This window comes from Venturia canescens, chromosome 3 (genome assembly GCF_019457755.1).
Source record: "Venturia canescens isolate UGA chromosome 3, ASM1945775v1, whole genome shotgun sequence".
Lineage (NCBI taxonomy): Eukaryota > Metazoa > Arthropoda > Insecta > Hymenoptera > Ichneumonidae > Venturia > Venturia canescens.
The window spans coordinates 13142072-13164572 of record NC_057423.1 but is presented as its reverse complement, the minus strand read 5'-3'; the positions used below and the strand labels follow the sequence as shown (position 1 = coordinate 13164572).

At 38.5% G+C, this 22501-nt stretch overlaps 1 protein-coding gene across 6 annotated transcripts in view; it reads left to right on the top strand.

Annotated features, from left to right (window-relative positions):
- Neto (Neuropilin and tolloid-like) overlaps window positions 1-22501 on the top strand; it is a 70235-nt gene that overhangs the window by 34325 nt on the left and 13409 nt on the right. For all 6 annotated transcript variants that reach the window (XM_043415375.1, XM_043415373.1, XM_043415374.1 and 3 more), the window contains one exon: window positions 15398-16369. In XM_043415375.1, the coding sequence (XP_043271310.1) occupies window positions 15398-16369 (972 nt within the window). The remainder of the gene's footprint in view (window positions 1-15397; window positions 16370-22501) is intronic.

Sequence of the window (22501 nt, the reverse complement as noted above, 5' to 3'; positions counted from 1 at the left end):
ACATTTTGAGAAAAAGATGCCGTATTAAAAAAGTACGGCGATGAAAAAAAATTTCGCAATCGAAATTGCATGAAAATTTCAAATTCCATCGTAGTATTCCAACATTATTAAATATTCGCATTTGAGGGGTTTACCCTAATTGAAAAGGCAAAAGAAAAAAACTATTTTTTTGACCGGTATAAATTATAAATATGGGATATAAAAAGCGTTAGGCCTAAAAAATAGACTCTAAAAATACACAGAAAAAATTTTTCCGTTTTTATTTTACTCAGTTTTTGTACAGAAAAATGAGGGAGAAGACAGGTCCAAAAAAAGATGGATGCGTGCGCTATTGATAAGATCTCTGGAATGGATGATAGGAGAAAAAAATTGGTTTTAGATTCAATAGAGGTAAATGGCTATAGCACATATCATACGATTTTTGATTTTATCAAAAATGCACACTTAGACCGTTCAGATCTTTATTAAATCTGGGTATGATACTTTTATGCAATTAAAAAGGAAATCGATTTTTTAAAAATTCTAACTAGGGTGGACCTTTTAATTCAAATAAACAGTCAATATTTGTAGCGAAGGTTGGAAAACATGGAGCATCGTTTCCATCCACGAGTCCGCAGTACTGTGCTTTGTTATTGATTTCCCACAATGAGCTCAATGATATGGGGATGCGTTTGAGAGCAAAGGAAAACAATTTCGCACATAATTTCTGCGTATTCCTATACACCGTTGAACGAAAAGGCAATTTTTTCTTCTGATTGCCCCAACAGAATTTGGGAGTAATGAAATAATGGGGAATATTCATATTTTAATGAAATCGTCGGATAATGAAAGTGATTAAATAATACGAAGACTGATTCGAAAGAGTATGGTTAAAGAACGTGAATATTCGGAGCGAAATAATCAAGTATTTCATAGTTGCGATAAACCTCAACAACGAGATCTTCACCGCAATCGTAATATCCATCGAGCCGCTTATTTCCAACTTTCTGCTCAGTCAAACTTTCCGCCATTACCACCTTCGTGCGATTCTCCTCGTTCTTCCAAGCATTAATGAACTTTTCCCCCCCCTCTGCAGTGCAATTAACGATACGTTCGTTAAATGAATGGAAGGCAAACTCTGCGCTTTGCCTCGGCACGCCAATCCTCCAAAGCCTTTAAACTTATTTTATGTAAAACGGTTGTGAAACTTTTCGTCATTGTCAGCTTTGTATTCCAAGTCAATGGAGATTTTCGATACCTCAATTTGCTGCCCTTTAGCCTGAGTGAGTGATCCCTTTCTAGTGTCAATTGACACTTCCGGTTTGTACACGTGACAATGGCAATTAAAATACATTGATAAAGTTGTTTAATTTAACTTCATCGCTCGCTGATCTCATCACAACTCTCGTTGTAATTCGAAATCAAAGTATACGAAGTGGAACCGACCGCAGTGGGTGCCAATAACACTAAAATCTATTTCATCATTTTTCCTCAATGAAAACACCGTTCATAATGAGACTGTTGTTCAACAGTTAATCAAATGAGAAGTTCCATTGTAACGTGGTGCTGAAAGAGCGACGTGGCCCCGAATTAACGAACCAGAAAACATGAAATATCAACGGAAATAATTAGTGATACGAATAAGAGTTTCCAGGTCGAGCTAAACCAGCGACAAAACTGTGATGAGGAAAGAGATTAGGTGAATATACCAGGGCTTTATTAAGTACGTTGGATGCAATATTTTGTTCATTCGCATGAATTATTCATTTGCTAAACAAAGATACGCATTTTGTGAACTGAATGGGGCCGGGTTAAAGTTCCGAACGGTGAGAAATCAGAAGGCTCAAAAGTTCGAAAATCTCGCTAGTGCGATATATCTATATATTTCGAATCCCAGCTAGATTTTGGGACTTTTGAGCCTTCTGATTTCTCACCGTTCGGAATTTCAACTCCGCCCCAACTGAATGAAACACTATTTTCTATAGGATTTCATTGAATCAACACAAAAAAAAGTTTTATTGATGATTTAGAAAGTTTTATTTTTTTTAAGTTCAAAAATTTAAGTTTATTTTTATTTTTTAAAGATTTATGAAATGATTTAGAATTTTTGACACCATTCTGCGCGCATGAGTTTTGAGAAAGTTTTTTTATAATCTTGCCGATTAGAAGAGTTTTAATTTTGAAAATTTGAGGTTAGGTTACGAGCTTTAGAAATGTGGTAATGGAGGTCAGGAGCAGGTTAGAAGGATGATATTCGACGTACTTCACAGGCAGCCATTTGACTGATTTAACTATTCTCGTTTCTCGACCTGGAATTTTGGGTGCGTCCCAGTTTTTTTTTATAGTAAAATTTCAGGTGGTTTTTTCGGTATGAAAAAAATATACCAGAAGTGGTAAATGTGAAAAAATGTTTAATGAAAAAATGGGGAGAAAGGCTATTTGAAATGGACATTTACATGCAGATTCTTCGGCAAACTCAAGTTCGTTACGATAATCCAATGAAAGTTTCATCGAAAAATCTTCGAGATACGCCAAAGTTTTTGCGCGAGCATGAAACTCTTATCGTTTCGAGGGAAGGGCGCAGAGTCTCTTTTTTATCCAATTCCGTGTGGCTTTTGTGTTATGAAGAAAATACGTAACTTTGCGGAGTCGTACTGCTCGTCGCCGCGATGATAAAGACATGAAAATAAATGTACTGTTAAATCTTCTCACCCAGTTGAAACGTGACCTTCCTCATAGACATCGAAACGACTTCTTGAGCCGATAAGACGGCGGTTGTTTGATTGAGTTTGAACTACTTTTCTTCGGGAAATTGAACAACGTAACAAGTTCTCCCGAAGAAATGGCCCATTCTTTCTCCCGACAAATTTTATTCGCGATCGCTTCGAACTTGATCGGCTTATCGATTTTCTCATTCGCACCAACCAAAAATCGTTCAGCACGTTACGAATTAACACAATCGACGACGATTCACGATCCTTATCTCGATCCATTGCCACAATATTCCGAACGAGAGCTTTCAAAATTATCAGTACCATTCGTAGAAAATTGATAAAACGTTTAATTTTTCACACCAAGAAAATGAGTTTTCTTCAATAGATTGAGGCATATTTTTATTCCGGAATGGTATAAATTATTTATTTTATTCATCAGGAAAAACAGTCGAATCCACCAGGTTAACGCTCAACCGCAAATGGAATTTCGTGAAAGTTACGAATTTTTTTTTTACAAAAGCAATCAGACAATTTTTAAAATGAAAATGGAAAAAAGACGATTGCAAAACTCATAATTCTTCGAAAAATTAAAACGCCGCTTGATTTATAAATATCTTCGATTTTTGTGACCCATCCGCTCGATTCGGGGTCAAGGGTCACGTGTTGTTTTCCCCATGAGATCGTGTCACGTACGATGTCAAGGTTGCGAATTGTCCACTTGAAAAATTAACCGACCGTTCACAGGACTCACTCATTGTCAGCGTAGCTCGGAGGGTCCTTTAATTTTTGAGCTGCAATAAAACTTTGGTATTTTCGTGCAATAAATAAAAAACGAAGTGACGAAAGTCATGAGGGTATAAACACTGTCATCAGCGATAACACGATGATTCATACGTGAGCCAGAATTATTTATTCCTGGAGAGATGTTCGTTATAAAATGAATCGTTAGCTACGCCCCCGTGCAAAAAGGGAGATAGTTCTCTCGTGTGTTTCTCTCTCCCTGTACTTGTGTTGAACCGATCGATAGTGTATAGGCTGCGTGTATGTGCGCGAAGCACTCTGTCATGGGCGAAACCACACACAGAGTCCCGTGAGCTCTAAGTTCCAGTTGGAAGGCGGTGGCTGCTTTAATTTATCGTGGAAACGTGTATTCAAATGGTTACATTTCAGGCTACGTTTCTGGCCAAACAAAAAAATGAATAAAAGCAAAAAAAGCGCCATTGAATCCTTCGGGTGAGATTCGATTCTTTATTTTTTACCTCTTTTCTCCACTGTTTTTTCCGGCTTCCCACAAAAGCAGATGAAGCCTCCGGGCAGCTTAATTCCCGACTTGTTTTTTTCCGATGCGGCTAATTGTTCCCATTTCCGTGAAAACGTTAATTGTATTTTTGTTTTTTTGATTTTTCATAACTATTCCTATGCTGATAGAAGAACTGGCGATAAAAATCTGTTTCTTTTGCATATAAATGTCAATAATGTTTTTCTACCATCGACAGAATTACACAGGGCTGCAGGCAATGCTGAGAAATGATATTTGATATGCATATAAGTGTCAATGTGACTTTTTCTCGGGAGAATTATTGAATGATGCCTGAAGCAGCAACGCGTCGATAAAAAGTTATTTTATCTGCATAAAAATGCGAAGGATTTTTCAAATTTTTATTCAATAGCGTTTAATCGTGCCCGAGGCAATGTGAGTGGAATTTATTTACGTGTTGAGCGAGACAGCTCTTGATTGATGTTCAATTTATAGTTACTCTGAAACGAAGCTTTTTATGTAAAATAGTAGAATTAACATTTTCTGTCCCGAAACTGATGTTTCTTCGTCTTGAAAAGTGAAGAAAATTTTATAAAGCGAGGAATAATGAAACGGTTCTTGCAACTGACGAGAGTTGGACGAAAATGATTTTTATGGGCTGGTAGGAAATAAATTGGAAAACGAGTGATACATGATATCGATGTGAATTATAAATGGGCCGACGCCCATATACATTTCGACGAAATGGGAAATCCACTTTGGGACAATATCATACTTCTTATTTCTCAGAGCGTGGAGCGATTTTTGCCACTCCTAAAGTTCACTTTCTTTTCATGCGAGTATGAGAAGTTATTTTTTATTTTGAACGAAGGAAAAAGTTTGTTCGAGTGCCGCGTATATGATGCAGCGAGGGATTTTCGTGTAAGATATTTTTATGTAGAAAAGATGATGATGGCTCTTGAAAATTTAGGAACGACAATTTGCAAGTTTGAGCTTCCAGCTTTTTTAATATCGCATTAAAAGCCCAAGATCGTCGTAAGCCCAGATCGAAAGTTAGGAGGAAACATTTTATTAGTGACCGAGCTTACCCCGCTCGTGTTCGTGTGTGGGGTTGTGTTTGTATCGTCGAGTAGTTTTCGAAACGAGGCTTTGGGAAAAAAAGTCGAACGGAAATTCCTGTCGTCTCTAATGTCACTCGTAAAAGTCTAGGACCTTACTATACTCGACGACGTTATATTTCATGGCCGAGAAAAAGGAGTAATAAAAATGTCTCGTACGGAATACGAGTCGGCACTAGAGTGAAGGTTGGCTACCTCGGAGTTGTGTACTATAAATTTATATGGAAGTTACCGGGTGTTCCGGAATTACGTTTTCCCTCAATGATATTGAATTCAGAAGAAAATTCCGAGTCGAAAAGCATTTGGAATTTTTTCGATCCAACGTAAACCTGAGGAGTTATCGACGGTTGAAGTTGAGCACCAATGAGACTGAATGAGAAGCGCGCCCCCCACCACCGGAGCGGTGCTCGATCGATCTACGGCGCATGCGCTCTGTCTTTCGATGCGCATCGAAACGATTGGTTCTTCTTCTATCGGTCATAACTCAGCCGGGAATCCTCTCATCGAAAAACACCCAAATACTTTTCGTCTCGAAATTTTATGACAAATGCAATTTCACGCTGTTCGATTTCCAGTTTTGAAAGATTCTATAGATTCGTGGACGAAGGAAGCGAGGTCGCTTCATCTGCAATGCTCGACGCGTTTTTGGAAAGATATGTATGAAATCGTGAATATACTCACTGGAAGAAAGATAGAAACGTTGGTATAGAGCGATATGATAGAGTAGGATAGATTATGTAAATCGGAGCGGTTGCTCTCTTGCAGTTGCGGACGGTCACTGATCCGAAAAGTTCGAACGTCCGACCTTCATGGTATATTCAAAGCAGGAAGTTCACCCACATGTATGTTTTCGGTTGATGGTTCTGGGAGGAACTTTGAACCATTTCTCTTCCCTCGTTGACTGCTCGTTGATAAGAGGAAATATCCAAACCTGCTTCTCGGAGTTTCTAGCAACCAGAAAATAGATTACCAATTTATTTCCGCTCTGTTTGGCAGCGACATTTTTTTTCTCTTTATTTTGCACGAGCAAAATCAGGAAGCTGGTCATGTCTCATTGTCAAAGCGATGGGATAGTACACCTTCATGGGGTGGAGTACAAATTTTTCTTGAATTTCCCCACAATTGCGAGGATATTGAGATTTCCTTAGACTGCTGAAGTCTTGAATTCTCTTCATGAACTACTTTATTAATTGGTCAAAAGACTCTTGCTCGAGGTAACTGCTTTGCTTACAAAGGAATCTTTTACGGAAAGGCTTCTTTGAGACTCTTCGCTATCTCTTAACTGCTCTTCGCCAAGGAAAACGACCGTCACTTCTTAATGATATCCCTCAATCTTTTGATTCTAATTCACCCCTTCGCCCGTTAATTGCTATGAGTTATTAAAAAAACCTCTGACTTCTGCGTGAGGCCTGAAAATGTTGATTTTCTTAAAAACATAATATTAATACTCTTTTCATGGGGTTTACGAAAAAAATGATTAAATTTCGGCAATTTTCCAGATTGGCTTACGCTCTGTAAATATGTCCAGCGATTTTCTCATTTTATAAATGGCTTTTCACCGGCGTCAAATATCTCATATGTCTCGAGCGACTTCGCCTCTTTTTTACTTCGACTGCGTTTGTTCGTTCGAGTCCTTTTTTTCCTCGCCCTAGAACACTTCTACTGAAAAAACGTTGTCTGGTCACTTTTAAAAATTAAATCTTCCTGGGTGAAGCACTTTACGGGGTGGTCGTGCTGGAAACCGTTTTATATTAGCCATATTTTTTTATATGATCAATTTCGAGTCTGAAAAGATTGAATCACCTCGGGAGATTCACGCATGAGATGCAGTCAGTAAATTTGGATTCTGCGTTGGAAAAATAGATAAGTTTCGGGCTCCGTACGAATGGGGAAGTTTTATAAATGGCAAAAAGTTTCACCGCACCGTGGTTACAGCTCTGCGAGACGAATCGTTCGAACCTCGATAGAAATACAATGAAACATTATTTACACTCCGCCATTCGATTATTTTTGTTTTTCGGAGAAAAAATCATTCCCCAATGAAGTTATCGGCTTTAAGTCACAGAAGAGACATGCCCCCTCGTCTGCCGTCTCTCAATCACTGAGACTCGGAATAGAAATGGAAAAGAGGGTCGAGACCAGCTGATGGACACTCCGGTTCGTGTAATGCTCCACACTCATCACCAGCCCAGCTCGCTTGGCTTTTTGTTAGACAGACGGAGAGCGCAACTACTCTCAAAGCTTTGGCAGACCCTTGCCCGGTGCTCTGGAGGATCCATGTCTCGAGGAAGAGTCTTATCTTCCTGAAGCAAGCTTAGTCCGAAGGGCTGACGCAGAGAGCATTGTTCTGCAAAGGAGAACATTTGACTGAACCGATTATAGTCGTCGAGAGCTTCCAGAGATTTGCCGCGTATTTTGTACTCGCATGGTACGAGCCATTCAATGGGCTCACTTTCGGTTGTCAAGAACGACAAATCTGGGGAAGCCTGCTAAATGTGACAACTGGAAAATTCATGATTTTGCAAACGATTACACATTCATTGCGACGTTGAATGTTTCCTGTACTTAAAATAAGAGGAGAGTAGAAGACGCATTGAGCCAACGTTTTCATGCGAATGACAAATACATTTCGTTCCACTTTAAGGAGACAAAATAAAGCTCAAAATTTCAAATTAAATTCCCAATCCACTTTACTGGATTCCTTTCATTATTCAAACTTTGAGATTCGATGTTGTCATAATGATGATCGAGATCAATAGTACTTTGTAAAACAAAACTGATTCATTTTTCGACACTCTTTATTCGCTGGAAAAGTGCAAAATCATCGAAGCATCGTTTCGATATATGTCAACACTTCTTTATTACCTCACAATAATTGATGTAATCCAGAGGTACGTGAATTTAATTTGCATTCATCGCATGTTCAATTTTGATATTCGCGTGCATTGTTCACGAATTCAATTTTAAATGAATATGCATTTACCGTCGATCGATAAAAGCTCGTAACATAATACGCTAATTAGCATCCACCTATGTTTCCAAAATTCATGTAAACCTGTTTGCGAAAGATCACGTGTAGATATTCTCTTGGTAAAAAGAGGGCTCGGAAACTCGCTACGAAAATAGCTCGCGATTGTAACGGTTCGAGCCCATATTAAGGGACGAATTATTTGTTATAATAGTAGCGTTGATCACGAAACCGCCCAATTTCCGAACATTGTACGAGATTAAAATTTCAATGGCGCTTCTGATGAAACGTTGTTACGGATTTGGGAATGTTTGATCGATTGGCAGATATTGGGACCCGACGATTGGCTAAAAAACTGGATTAGATTCACGAATACAAACACTCAAAAAAAAGAGTCATCGAGCGATGGTATACGCAGCGCCAAGTGTCCAAAAATCAGACTAAAATCCGTTTCTACTGGATTTCGTCGCGAATATAACGATTATGCGAATATAAAAAATATCAAAAAATATGATTTAATTAGCCGATTCTGGCTGTGGTTCGTATTAAGGAGCGAGGCTACGTTCGTCAAATTGATAAGAAATTGATCAAATTTGGTGATAATGTTCTTCAACATCAAGTGCGAAGACACAATTTTTTTCAAAATTTTCTTCTGCTTAGTTATTGAGTAATTACGCATTAAAGCAGATTTCTTATGCCCGGAATGTATACCTATATATATGGAAACGCTATGCTTATACACGTCAACTTTAGTGATCAATTACTCGATAACTGTACAGAAGAAAAATCTTAAAAAATTTGTATTTTCAAATTTAACTCTAAAGAATATGTTCACCAAATTTTATTAAATTCTTATCATTTTGAAATTTTTAATGTATTTAACATGGTTTAGCATGGCAACATTGTATCGTCCCTAGCCACCCTCCTTAAGAAAACCAGATTTTACTCATCACCGCAATGAATAAATATAAATATAGAGCAGTTTGCGTACGCCATGACACCTTTTATACCGATCACAAAGATTATTTTATCACAAATTGCACACACATTTGCCACAACGCGATTTCAATAAAAATTTACGGAGAAATCCATCAGAATACAGGCGAGGCGTTTGACATGTGACAGCGATTGTATTTATGCAGTTAATAATTATTATACTATACTATGGGAGGGGCCATCATCGATTTTGAGTTGGTCACGTGAGCTCGATGACTTTTAAAAGTATGAATCAGTCGACTAACCTCACTTGGAATTTTCGAAATCGAAATTCTCTTTGACAGTTTACCGATTAAAAAAGGCTCTGTCAACCTATGCAGGACGCAGGAAAGCATTTCGATTTCCAAATTTGCAGCTATCTTTCTCATACTCACATTTGCGACATACCGACTGATCCATCCTCTTAAAGTCAAAGTACACGCGATTCGATTGGAAAAATTTGAAGCCACGTTTTCGTAAATTCATTGAAGACTTTCCACTTCAAAAAGCGTTCGATTTATACAGGAGCTTACAGAGATTCCAGGATCACGGGATTTCTGTTCAATTATTTATAGACTCTCTCTAAAGGCCCAAAGTGTCATACATCTGAAAAAATTCACGAGAAATCCGTCACATAACGACAAAAATAATCGGTAATTAATTGTTTAACCCTAATCACTCATACTTCTCTAGAGGAGCTTTCCAGCAAGTGACAAAGAGTTACACAATGCGCTCCAACAAGAGCGAAATAACACGGGCACCATACGACATTGTGTTGCACAGTGTTCCACAGTGTCGCTTGCGGGAAATCCCCCGACAAATGGGGTCGTTTAGACCCCGTGAGCGACTAGGGTTAAATAAAATGTCAGCTACAGAAGCTAGAAAAATTTGATGAGCAGAAGAATTTTTGTAAACGTGACACCACAAATAAGGTCGTGTTCGGTGGCACCGTGAACTGGTTGGTCAAAAAAATCGTTTGATTCCTGTTTGCTACGTGTAATAATTAATGACATTGTACTTTCATTGGGAGCTAGTGGAAATCTGGCATGATCAACGAGCACACTATTTGTACACCGAGAAAATCCGGCCCTTCTCGACAGGAAGTCCTTGAAGCGTACAATCGTGTGGAAAGCATACTCGGGCTGGTTTCGCTAGCAGGAAAATGCTGACAAGAAAGTGAACATGGGTCAATGACCCCTAAGAGGCACAAAGGTCGAATGGCAACTGGCTTACAATCCTCTCGAATGACTCCTACGGAATCTCCGGCAACGAATGTCTCGTGCTGAAAATGATGAACCGGCAATCCTCTTTGTACGATTATGCGATCCGATATTGAGTGGAGGTTTTTTCATGATTAGTTTCCATCATTGATTGAAAAAGCTTTGTGGATGTACAACAGAGGAAAATTGAATGAAAACGATTTTAATCCGGAGCTCAGAGTGGCCTTCGGAATCGACGTTGAATCACGAACAACGCGATCTTCCATCGGGCTCTTTGCTTATAAAATTTTCTCATTGAACTCGAGTACCTTCCTGAAAGATGTGCTGTAGATGTGGAAACGAGACAAAACAAGCAATCACTTCCGGTGGGAGTATGGAATATCCTTTGACCATCGGGTGTCAGGTGGTTTCGTTCATTTAATTAAACCCGAAATCCAACGGATGCAGATCGGTACAGGGAGCAACATTTTTTTCCCCTCCCGGCGACAAAGAATTGAAAATCGCAATCGTGCCCTGGGAGAAAAACATTTCGCTCTCGTTCCATTCGCACCTTTTTCAGTGTCAATTTTTTCGACGCTTCACTTTCAAAGGAATCTCACAAAAAGTTTGATCTGTTTTTCCACGCTAGCTCTCAACAAAAGAATCTCAAACAATACAAATAAAAGACAAAAGAAACGAAGGATAAAGGGCCGAAGGGAAGGTGCGGAGAGAAAAACTCTATCGAAAAAGTCGAGTCCTCCTTTATGTCACCCGTACTTTCGTGACATGAGAAATCTCATGGTAAAAAGTAAAATATCTCGGTAAACATAAGGCAGCAGAAAATAGGTATCTCTTTTCAATGCATTCCCTCTCGTACGTGTGAGTGCACGGAACAGGTACATGTTTGGCCAAAAGCCCAGGCTGTTGCGAGGAGAAAAGATATCACTGGGATAAAATGAGAGTCGGCCGCGAAACGAGTCCAGAGCTTTCCGAGCCTTCCAACCTCGACAACCCCACTGAGTATGAGAGAGACTATCTGATTTATTCCAAGAATGAGGATTTGGATGCACAATCCTGTTTCATGGCCCAACATCCCCCTTCTGTCATGGATTTCATCCCTGCCCTCCTCTCATTCCTTTTTCTCCACATTTTCCTTCTTCTATTATGATAAATCTACTGTCATCGCATGCTAAAAAATTCCATGAAATTTATATTCGAGCATGCATTAGACTCGCTTGAAATAGATTTCTTCATTGCTTATCTTCAGCTCCTCCTCCTCCTCTCCTTCTTCTTTTCTTCCGCTTTTTATCGATGTATTCTTATTTGAGGTAATTTTTATTATTCAGATTTTATTGAACAGTGAAATATTGAAAAAATGAAAGTCGGAAGCGGTTTAGAAAATTGGGAGGGTTTTTTTTTAATCCCCAGTATTTTCCATTACCTGTGAAAAGTGTTGAAAGTAATTTGGGATTGTGCATCGCAATCTTTAATTTTCTAAAGCCCCCGCAGCAAAGGCTATCGATCGATTATTTTCGTTCGTTATTTCAGAGCCAGAACGAGGCTAATCGACTGTACTTCAATCAATTGCTGCCCATCGAAGCTTGCACTTGGTTAATTAAACTTGGTCAACCAGAAAAACCGAAGATCAGAACGAAAGTGAAATTTCAAATGCCTTTTATCGATTTTACCATCCACTCGTGAAGGAGTCACTAAAAATTTAAATTTTCAATGCTCTTCACTATACTTTCTCTCTTATTCCGACAAGCACGTACCAATTTCCGAGCAAATGCTCGGATTCCTGCTGATGGAAATTATTCGGATCGTTTATTTGTAGGGAGGAGAAAATACACGTCAACATTTCTCACAATAATTACAGTCGAGACAAAAAACTCTTTTGGATAGAAGAAGCGACAAGAAGATCCACGAACATGTGATAAAAGAAACTGTCGTTTTCTAAGCAATGTCAATTTTTATATTTAATAAAAATAATGCGAAAAAAAATCTAGTGATTATTTAAGGGGGTCAGCCTGTGTGGTAGCCCGATTTTTTGGGGGTTTTTCGCGATTTTTTCGCAGCGAGGAAAAAACACATAGACTTTTGAAATTTTAAGGGTTTAGTGATTGGTATTTCAATACTAAGACAGAATTTTTTAACTCTGATATATCTCGTGTAAATTCGGTTTAAAACCACTCCACGGGAACCCATATGTTTCTCCATGGTCTCCACAATTCAGGGGGATTGGTTTATCTGAGACAAAAAAACCAAAGAGTGTTTTGATTTGTAGAGCAGTGGCCTGAACTAGAATCATACAAAAATATTAAAAATTGAAGGATTTTCGCGCTTCGAAACCCAACATTTCAATTTTCAAAAATGTTTTAAAGCGCGAAAATCCTTTACAAATCAAAAAGCTATTCGGTTTTTCGAGATATCAGAGTTGAAAAAATCCCATCATGGAAATGAAATACCAATCGATAAACCCTTAAAATTTCAGAGATGTATGTTTTTTTCCTCGCCGCAAAAAAATTGCAAAAAAACCCCAAAAAATTCGGCTCCCAAACGGGGCGACCCCCTCGAAAGAGAATTTGTTCCAAGTAGTAAAAAAAATGTTTTGTACGTAAAAAAGAAGAAATTCTGTAAGTTTGGATGAATTTTCAGAGAGATTTGTTTGAGAGATTAAAAGATAAACGTGGAATAACTTGACAGAACATTTTCGATAAACGTGCTTAATCCTTTAATTCAAGAATCCGAGTTTCGTTTTATAGTATTTTTTTCTTCTGTCTGGTACAAAGCTGACTTTTACAGCCGGTCTCAGAAACGTCAGATTGTTTTGCACTCTTCATTGCACGAGAATATTCCGTCCGGTTTTTACGAGCGCCCCCAATCGCAAGATTTGCAATTGCTATTCCGCGTTCATTCTGTTGTTGCTCCCACACCCTCTTTACCGAAGCGGTAACAAACGGAGAATACAGATAAGAGAAACGGGATAAAATGGGGGGTGGAAAAAAAAGCACGAACGAGTGAAAAGTTTATACCCAAGATATGGCCATCGTTAAGCCACACTCTTCAAAATAACTTCCAAAGAACTCGCTAACTTTTTTCAGCGAAAGAATTATTTTCATGCTTCCGATACGCCCGCCTTTAATTCTTTCTCAACTTTTTATTTTGCTCTAAGAAAAAATTTATATCGAATTATTAATGAATTATTTTTTATTAAAAACACTCGATCAAGGTGAGCTAAAATTTTTCCAATCTTTGCTTTGTTTTTGTATCCTCGAAATGTAACTTCAAAATTAATAGCCATGCAAGAGCAAAACTCTCGTTGTTTCGGTGGTTTTGTCGATTGATACTCCGACATACTATCTTTTATTGAATTTTAAAAGTTCGAGGTCTACCGACGGATTCTTTTATAAAATTTATAAAACTATTAGAATTAATTTTTGCCAAATGATATTTGCTAGGAAAGCAAACCCAATTGTATTTGATTTGAAGTCACAACGGTTCGCTGTCCTTGCTCAAGTTCGTCGCCCGTTTGAAAAAACCTCACAGTTTGGTTCGTCACTTGAGAGTTCAGAAACGAAGTTCAAGCACCCGGGTGGCTGAAATGGTCCAACGATGGGGTCGGTCAAACGTCAAAGTATTTCGATCCCTTAGAATCATCGAAACTCTCCAAACTTTCAACATTTCTGCAAACGTTTTGGTGCTTGGTCGAAACTTTGTGAAAAAGCAGCGACACTTCATACGACTTTTGAAAGTCTTCAATGACCACTGTATTCCGAAAAACAGAAATTATTCACCTGCATTTTCTCGCAACTTCTTCGATTTTATAATTCACCATTCGAACCTTCATTTCGCGAAGTATTAATTTTCAAATGACATTTCCATTAACGAAATAAAAGAATTTAATTTCACAGGTATTGAATAATTTCCATTCAATTATTACACAAGACAGAGTAACGGAATTTAAAACAAACAATTCAGAGTTTAAAAGCTTTTAGTCGCTTTTTTATTGGCACCTTACTACAAAGCAGCTCGTTCTTTCCTACGTCAACTGCCCAGGGAATGGTGGACATGAAAAAAAAATAATAATAATAATAAATCGCAGGCTTTTGATCTGCTGGAAAATTTCATTCTCTGTAATTTTTTTGACATTGTTTGCGAGGAAAAAAACAAAAAAAACAGTCGTTTAATTATGGGGAGCTTTTCTCGTTTTCATAGGGGAAAGAAAGAGAGAGAGAGCTCCAATTGTTTTGGCACAATATGCGCCGAAGGGTCTTTTAAAATACGCTCATTTGACACAGAGACAAAGCGTTACATAACAAGAAAGTAGTGAAGGAAGGAAATTGCTACGACTGTGTATTTTCCATGGGCCAACGTAACCCACACACACACACACACACACACACACACACACACACACAACGTGTCCACGAAGTCGTTGCTAACTTTTGAGGGGCGCATAGGACGTGGAGTATTGATTAGAAAAATCTTTAGTTATTTTTCTCTCCGTTGGACAATTTTCGAGATGCGAATGCGGTGAAGATAACCAATGGGCTGGGTGCGTGCAAAAGGGCGTGGCCACTGGGCAGCTCCGCATTGGCTGTTACGAGAATTGTTGATATTTCATTTCCTATTCACTGGAGAAAAAAAAGTTTGAGGACTTTTTCATCGAGAATTTCGTGCCTAATTTTATTCGCATAGAAGGATCCTGACTTTCGGGACACTCCGTAAATGGGGTCTTTCGGATCCGTAACTAGTGTGTTGAGAAACCGTAGTAAAAATGCAACTAAAGGGAAACCCAACACGGCGCGAATTCCCAATTTGCTCAGCGTCATTCTATTGTAATATTCCGTTTATTCGTAACCATGCGTTTCGAGGAAATGGCTTTTTCGAATTCAACTCTCAAGAGTGACGTGCCGAGTGTAGTAAACCGATATAAAAAAAGCTATTTATTTTATTTACATTTGCACTGTGAATAGAAGCGCGGAAGCCATGAAAAGAACAAACGTTTTCTTCAATCCCATTCCTCCACATGTGACCACACCAAATTCGATCAAAAGAGAAAAAAAAAGATTTGACGAAACGGAGTTAATTTTGCTCGTTGCAAATTCACGAGAATCATTAACCGTCCGAATTCCTGAAGTTTTTAGTTCGAGCTTGTTATTACAAATGAACGGATTATGTTGCAGTTGGCGGAACCACGACAGGGACCGTGTATCGAGCTGAGTTATCGAGCGGGGCAACAGTGCCGAGTTTTCGACGAGTTGGAGCATCAGCGCCAAGATTATCACATCCAGGAAACCTCAGGGGACAAGAAACTTCGAGCAGAACTTCAGTCCGCGTAAGACGAAGCTCCGCTTTGCTAGACGAGGAAATAACGGTCAGCAGCGAGCTGCCAACAACGAGGAACTTTCGCTCCAGTCAAGTATTATCAATCTTCGATGCGAAGCCTACTTTGACTTACAAACGGAAAAAAATGAAGAATAGCGAGGGGGAAGTTGATCGGAGAGAAGAATCGGAGGAGAAAGTACGATGGGACGATTCGGAGGATGAAAAATTTCGAAGTCCTAGCAAAGAAGGGTTGGCCACTTTGGAATTTGCCACCACCTCGGACGGCCAAAAGAGCTTCGAAACGGCAAACCAGACGATAATTATTCGTGGAAACCCGTGGCCTCATCAAGAAAACACGCATTATGAAAAACGTGTCAAAACTGTCAGCTTGCCAGCGAATAGTTCCAGCAACAGCCTCCAGCCCTCGGTGACGTCCCCGATGTCGAAAAAAGGCGAATTAACGACTTTGAATCCACCGAACTCGGACTCAGCGGACAAAGAGCAAATGGTCCCCATCGACGTACCTCCGCCGCGGTTTTTATCCACCATTTCGCTCGATTCAACGTTCAGCAACGACAGACACCAAATGCCCTCCGATTCTAGGCGTTACACGAGCAGAAGATTCGACTGGTTGACTTCCGAGCGAATTTATACCCCTGTGACGACATGGCCAACCACAGCGGTCGGCTTTCCGAAGCGCTATGCAAGAGACACCGAACCGGATCCGTGCGAGAAATTCCTCATCACCGATGACGTCAAACGCGAATTTTACAGTCCGAATTATCCGCAAAATTATCCACCGAAAGCCAACTGCGTACGGACACTCACGGGTAAGTTCATTTTCTATTATTTCTCAGTTATTTTGCTAATTTTACGTCATCACTGTCCCGTTTTATTTTAATTCGTAGACACCACGCTCCCTTTGAGGTCACACACTCACTGGTGCAAATTTGCACTTGGACTTTTCAAAACTTTTTATTTCGACCATGAATGCATGGAATGAATCTTATAACGAGACTTTTCAGGGGTAACGATTCCTTAGTACTACAATCATTAAAAAAATGATAAATGCAGTTTTATTATAGAAAAATGGCCAAAATGAAGAAAGGAATTTTGCAGTTCTAGACACTCGAAATTTTCGCAAATTTGCACCAAAATTAGAGTTTATCTGCAACTTGTAACACCCTAAAATCTGAAATTACAATTTTTTTCCTCAAGTTATTCTAACTGAACATACAAAGTTGCCAACTTCATAGAGACGATAAAAACGACCAAGAATAGGAAACCATCAGCTAAAAGTAAAAAATTACTGAATAATTTAACCCTCTCGGAGCGTATGTTGCTTCTACGCAACACGCGCTTCCAGGCCCCATAAAACTGCACCGGTCAGTAAGGTCGGGGTTCCAACTGCCTAGTTCCATCAAGCAAGGTTAGATTGTACCATAGATACTCCTAAACCAAGAGATAAACTGCTTTAACCCATCGAAATATCAATATGAAGCCGGCGTTTCGAGTTGAGTTGGCGCCTTGTGAAAACGTGCTTCAGTTATCGCAAAAGAAAAGTGAGTACACATTTGGTTTTCATACTCCAAACGTTATATCCTCTCAAAGAGAAGCTAATATGACATATTTAAGGGGTTAGATGATAGATTCATTTGTAAATTTTCCTGATTTTACCCCCCAAGTACTTGGTACTGATCCAACATTCAAAAATTCGTATTCCCCAACAAAAAAATTAGGGTCACAATGGATTTGTAAACTGGAAAGTATTTTGAGATAAAATTATGAAGCGAATAATTTTCCTTCAACGTGAAATAGGCCTCGATCTGAGAGTCGAATAATCCTAAATCTGATGACAAAGAAAATGAAATTGAGAACAAATTTTTAATACAATCGAATATTTAAATGCCAAGAAATATTGTACGAATATTTATTTCAATTCGTAATATCCTGCGCCAGAAATAAAATGTTCGAGCATGCAGATTCGTAGATCGCTGTGCAGTAAATTTTGATTCGCCGAATTGTAGTATTGGGTTTAAGGAATTTAAAACTGTTCTTCACCTTCCCACGAAATCCAGTTTAATTACGTTGCCTTAACGACATATTTACTCGGAAACGTTAACGAGACTTGGTTCTGTGAAATTAATTAACGGATTGCGTGGGCTCTTTCGAGCCCTCGTGGAAACAAAGACCGCAGGACCATCTTCGTGACTTATTCACACGGAACCACACGTCGAACGTTGTGTTTGCTCAATTCGAAGATTAGACGCGAGTTCACATTCGGTAAGTTGAGGGAATTAATTTCGACGGGAGTTGATTCGTTCGCGCTTGAAATGAGGAAGACCTTGAAACCACAATGTTCACTTTGGCTCATCAGACGTATTTGCCTTCGCCATTAAGGCTGCTTCAACCATATGTCTGCAGATCTAAAGGATCTTCTTTTATCGACATTCGAACGACTGAATGGAAACGTTCCATTCCAATTTCCTGAGTAACACAGCTGACTATTCTGAACCTACAAATTGAACAGAGTTCAAACCACTCCTAACTGGGTTCAGTTAATTTAAAAAAAAACCCAAACAAACCTGTCGAAACTCATCAAAAGTCCCGGATTTTCGGGGATCATACTGCCTTAAGATTTTTCTATGATACATCGAGAAAGGAAATTTGTCGAATGATCAACAGTTTTCATTACAACATTCGCCAAGATCCGATTGAAAAACTTGTTGAATCTTTATCAAAGGCTTCATTTAAATGAGCCTTCCAAAGTGGCATTTTCCTCGTTACTAGACATCGCTCCCAGAAATGAATAATCAATAGAGTCCACAGAGACGAAAAAATGTGAATTGATTTGGCTCATCGAGACACCACATGCTGCATTCCGATTGGAAAATGGAATCGCTCTGCTTCCGAGGGTAGGAAAAGCCCAAGTGTATACTCGATATCCATAATTTTCATAGTGGCCTGATTATTGTTTTGCTCGGTGGAACCCGCTTATCGAAAGCGTTTAGTCTTCAAAGTTCGCTATAATCGATATCCTATAAATACCTTCCCCACTGGGATTCGGGCTCCCAGAATTCACCGCACGTGCCTAATTTAATCATGATATTCGTTCTTGCTATCATTTTGCTGTGGTACAACGATTCGTCCCTTTGTAAAAGATACGATAATAATCATCCTCACTTTCGATTCCGTTCGTGTCGAATTCTCTCCCCTTTTCTCCCTTTGATCAAACTGTATGTGCCCCCTTAATTACTCTACTGTTATCTTTTGATGCAAATTACCGTGCTCATGTTTCACAACTACAATTGCCATCTTCGAACTATTTCGTGCATTGTTTCATCGGTACGATCTCGACAAGAAATTCGTTGCTATTCTGATTATACACTTTATTGGAAGAGTTTTGAACACAACTGGACAAACGTGGGAACGTAAAAGCATTGTGACATTCCGCGAATTTTGTTTGATGCCGAAGTTTGACTCCGCGAGTAGAGAAGTAAAATAAAAGTGAGGTTCGAAGCACGTTTATGTCGAAAATAGAATGTAAAAATTGCCCATATAGAAGGACGACTGAAATATCGATTTTGCGAAAATTCGACTATCACTCTTTCGATTCCTAAATCACTACAATCGGCGATATTGTGAATATTCACAATTTCGAAAATATCACAACGAAAGAGTAAATATTCAAAACTGATCATTCAAAATTCACTTTCGATTTTTTGCTATTCTGTATTTTGGTCTGTCTATAAAACAACTACTCTCCATTTTGAATTCGAAAATATGAACTTTTGACATTCGTATGGTCTGCTAAAATTGCATTCGAAATGAAAATTATCGAAATTTATATTTTCGAGTAAATACGAATTCAAAGAATGAATATTCGATTAAACGCGTAATCTGCTAAATGATCGATCGGAAATAAGAATTTTGAATAAATTATTTTTCTCCAATCTGATATTACGACTTTTTAAATTTCGAAATATCGAGCCTTCTACGATTTGGTTATTTGACTTATTAAATCCTACCCGAACATCGATGCAACTTTTTTCTCGGAAAAACTTCGTAAGACAACATAAATAAATTACTTTGTTAATGCTATTTGGATATTAGGATTTCCAGGGCGAAATGCATCGCCAGGCATTGTGGAATGTGTGCATGAAATAAAAGTTGTTTTTTCTTTCTAACTGCTTATGGTATCGATAATGGAACGTCAAGTATTTAAAATAAAAAAGTCCAACGAGAAAAATATAAAAAAAAATCAATTTCATGAGAAGCATTGAATTTTCAAAGTATTTTTACGTTTTTTGCACATCTGTGCGCGAACGTTACTGAATTGAAGGTTCGGTATAAGCGGAAACGTCACTGTATGTTACTCGATATTCGTCAGATACGCCAAAAGTGAACAGAAAAATTCGATAGCACGCATGCATGAGTTTTTCCAATGGACGTCGACGTTTAAGGCTGTCGAAATGCGAGTTTGGCTTGGGAGCGTCAGAAAATGTTTTCGAACGTTAAACTCCATTTTTTCGTAATTCAAGGTTCACTGAAGCAACATAAAATTCCAATGAATAACTCCGATGTGCTAAAACATCAAAGATTCGTATAATAATAATTTCGAGCTAAAAACTAATTGCACCGTGATTTTAGCCAGTCGTTAAATATATTGAAATGTCACTTGATATTCGAAATTGAAAAAGGCAGCTCGCGATACGAACAAAGTGAAACAGCAGCCAATAAATCAATTAAACAATTCGAATATTTATCGTACACGATGAGTTCGTTGATTTTCGTTGTTTTCAACTTTTTCGATGGTTTCATGTGCGTTCGTTTTCCAGCTAAAAATGGAAAAAATGGGGCAAGCTTTGAGAGAATTTGATTTTTCGATTGCGATGGGCACACTCGAAGGGTTTCGATTCGATTGAAGAGTTCGATACAAACAGCATTGACTTTAAAAAACTGTAAAGGGAAATTTTGGAAAAAGAGAAAATTTGATTGGCGAAATATGTCAGGTGAGGATGCTTTGCAGATTGTATATGAAATTTGATAAAACGTGAAACTAGCGATGAAAGAACGAACAGTCGCGCGTAATAGGTGAGAGGATAGGCACAGAGAGATCCAAGTACCAAGGACATCCGCAAAAGTCGTGAAAGCTACTTGAAATATAACGAGGTTACAGCGCGCTCAAGCTTCTCTTCGATATTAAAATCCACGAGTCTTTGAATGCAATTCAATAATGAATGAAAAAAAGCTTTGCTAAAAAGAATGTAAAAAGGGAGAAAATCAACGTTAAAATAAAAATCTATGACAGACGTTGAAGACGATGAAATTGAAAGGTTGTTCGATTCTCATACACTTTTGTACGACTGAAGGAAATAAGGACGTCGAGTGAGGAATAGGAGTTCGTTAAACGAGTACACTTGGTCGCTTTCAGGTTAAGTACTTTCCACGCTTCATTCACCAAGACTTCGATTTTGTCTTTAATTACTTCGCGCATTACCGAAGTGACTACTGCTTCATTTTATCTAAGAGACTCTTCAATTCAACCCAAAATTAAATTAATACACGAAAGTTTGCCTCAGCCTGCTTCAGGGTCTTACACAAACTCCGTTATCACTCGATCATTATATTCCAAGTTCCTCCCTCGATCTCAAAACCGAATGCGTTCGTCGATTCTTTTCTCGAGGTCAGACTTTTCTTTCCACCACAATTTTCATCGTGATAATTATGGAATTATCATAATTTTCGAACTAACGGATCACAATTATGAGTTTATTTATCGAAATTTTTCTTTTACATTTTTTGTGGCATCGTGCGGGAATGTACGTGTCAACATTCTTTTAATCGACAAAAGTTTTCCGATACTTTTTTCGATACGCGTTTATTGTATCAACATTGAAATCTATAGTTACAAGTAAAATTGAGTCTTTGAATACTCAATAATGTTTAATCGTTTAATGATCGAATGATTTTTTGGTGATATTATCGAAAAATTAATCGTCATCGTTGCACATCGAAAATAGTTGAATTTTTTATCAAATTTCTGAACACTTCAATTTGAGCTGGTTGAATTTTATTACTATTCGTGAATTGCTTCGAATTTTTTTCCTCAAATAAAAGTACGACCAGAAAAATAAGTCGTTATATGTGTTTTTTTCGATATACTTTGAGGAAAAGGCTAAACGTCTCTGAGGAGGCTAACCATATGTGGGGAATAAAATTGTAGAAGGTATTTCCTTATTTACGAGGCTGTTTGAATACGGAATGAAAGTCGAAGAAGGAATAACTTAGGTCCGGTGTTTGTACGATGTGGGAGCAGGATTCTGTGACCTGGATGCGCCTGACTAGTTGAACTGACATTTTTTACTGCTCTGAAATTTCGTCTTATTCCGGTGGTTACTTCTTTCACCTGAATTCAGATCGTTCTTCGTGTTTTTTCTGCTTCCATTCCTCTTGGAAGGTCTCTGCGATTTCTATCTCGATGATCAATATTCAAGCAAGTTTGAAGAAAGAGAGCATCAATGCCGACATTCCCTCTCACAAATTCTTGCAAAAGTTGAACAAACTTTGGTAAATTTCGAAGAAAGACGAACTTGAAAAGGCGAAATCAGAGCCGAAAACTTTCTCCGTGACCGACAACTTTTCAAAGTGACTCAGCCAAGCTTCTCAAAGTAACAATGCGATCTTTTGACAACACCAACTCGGCTGATAGTGTACAAGGCTCTGGCCAAAACTTCCAGTTGTTTGGAGCTTCTGTTTGAGGGCTTGACGGAGCGGCACAAGTTTCCAAGTGCCAAAGTACTTGCCGTTGCATTTTCATACAATTTACGGTTCCGTTAATTCATTCATCTGTTTTCCCTTCGTCGTTGTTTCGTGGCCATCAATCTCGTTAATCATCATCGGCGTTTGAGCCACTCGCCTCGCCCATTCAATAGCCACCGAATTTCCTTTCTATACCGAAT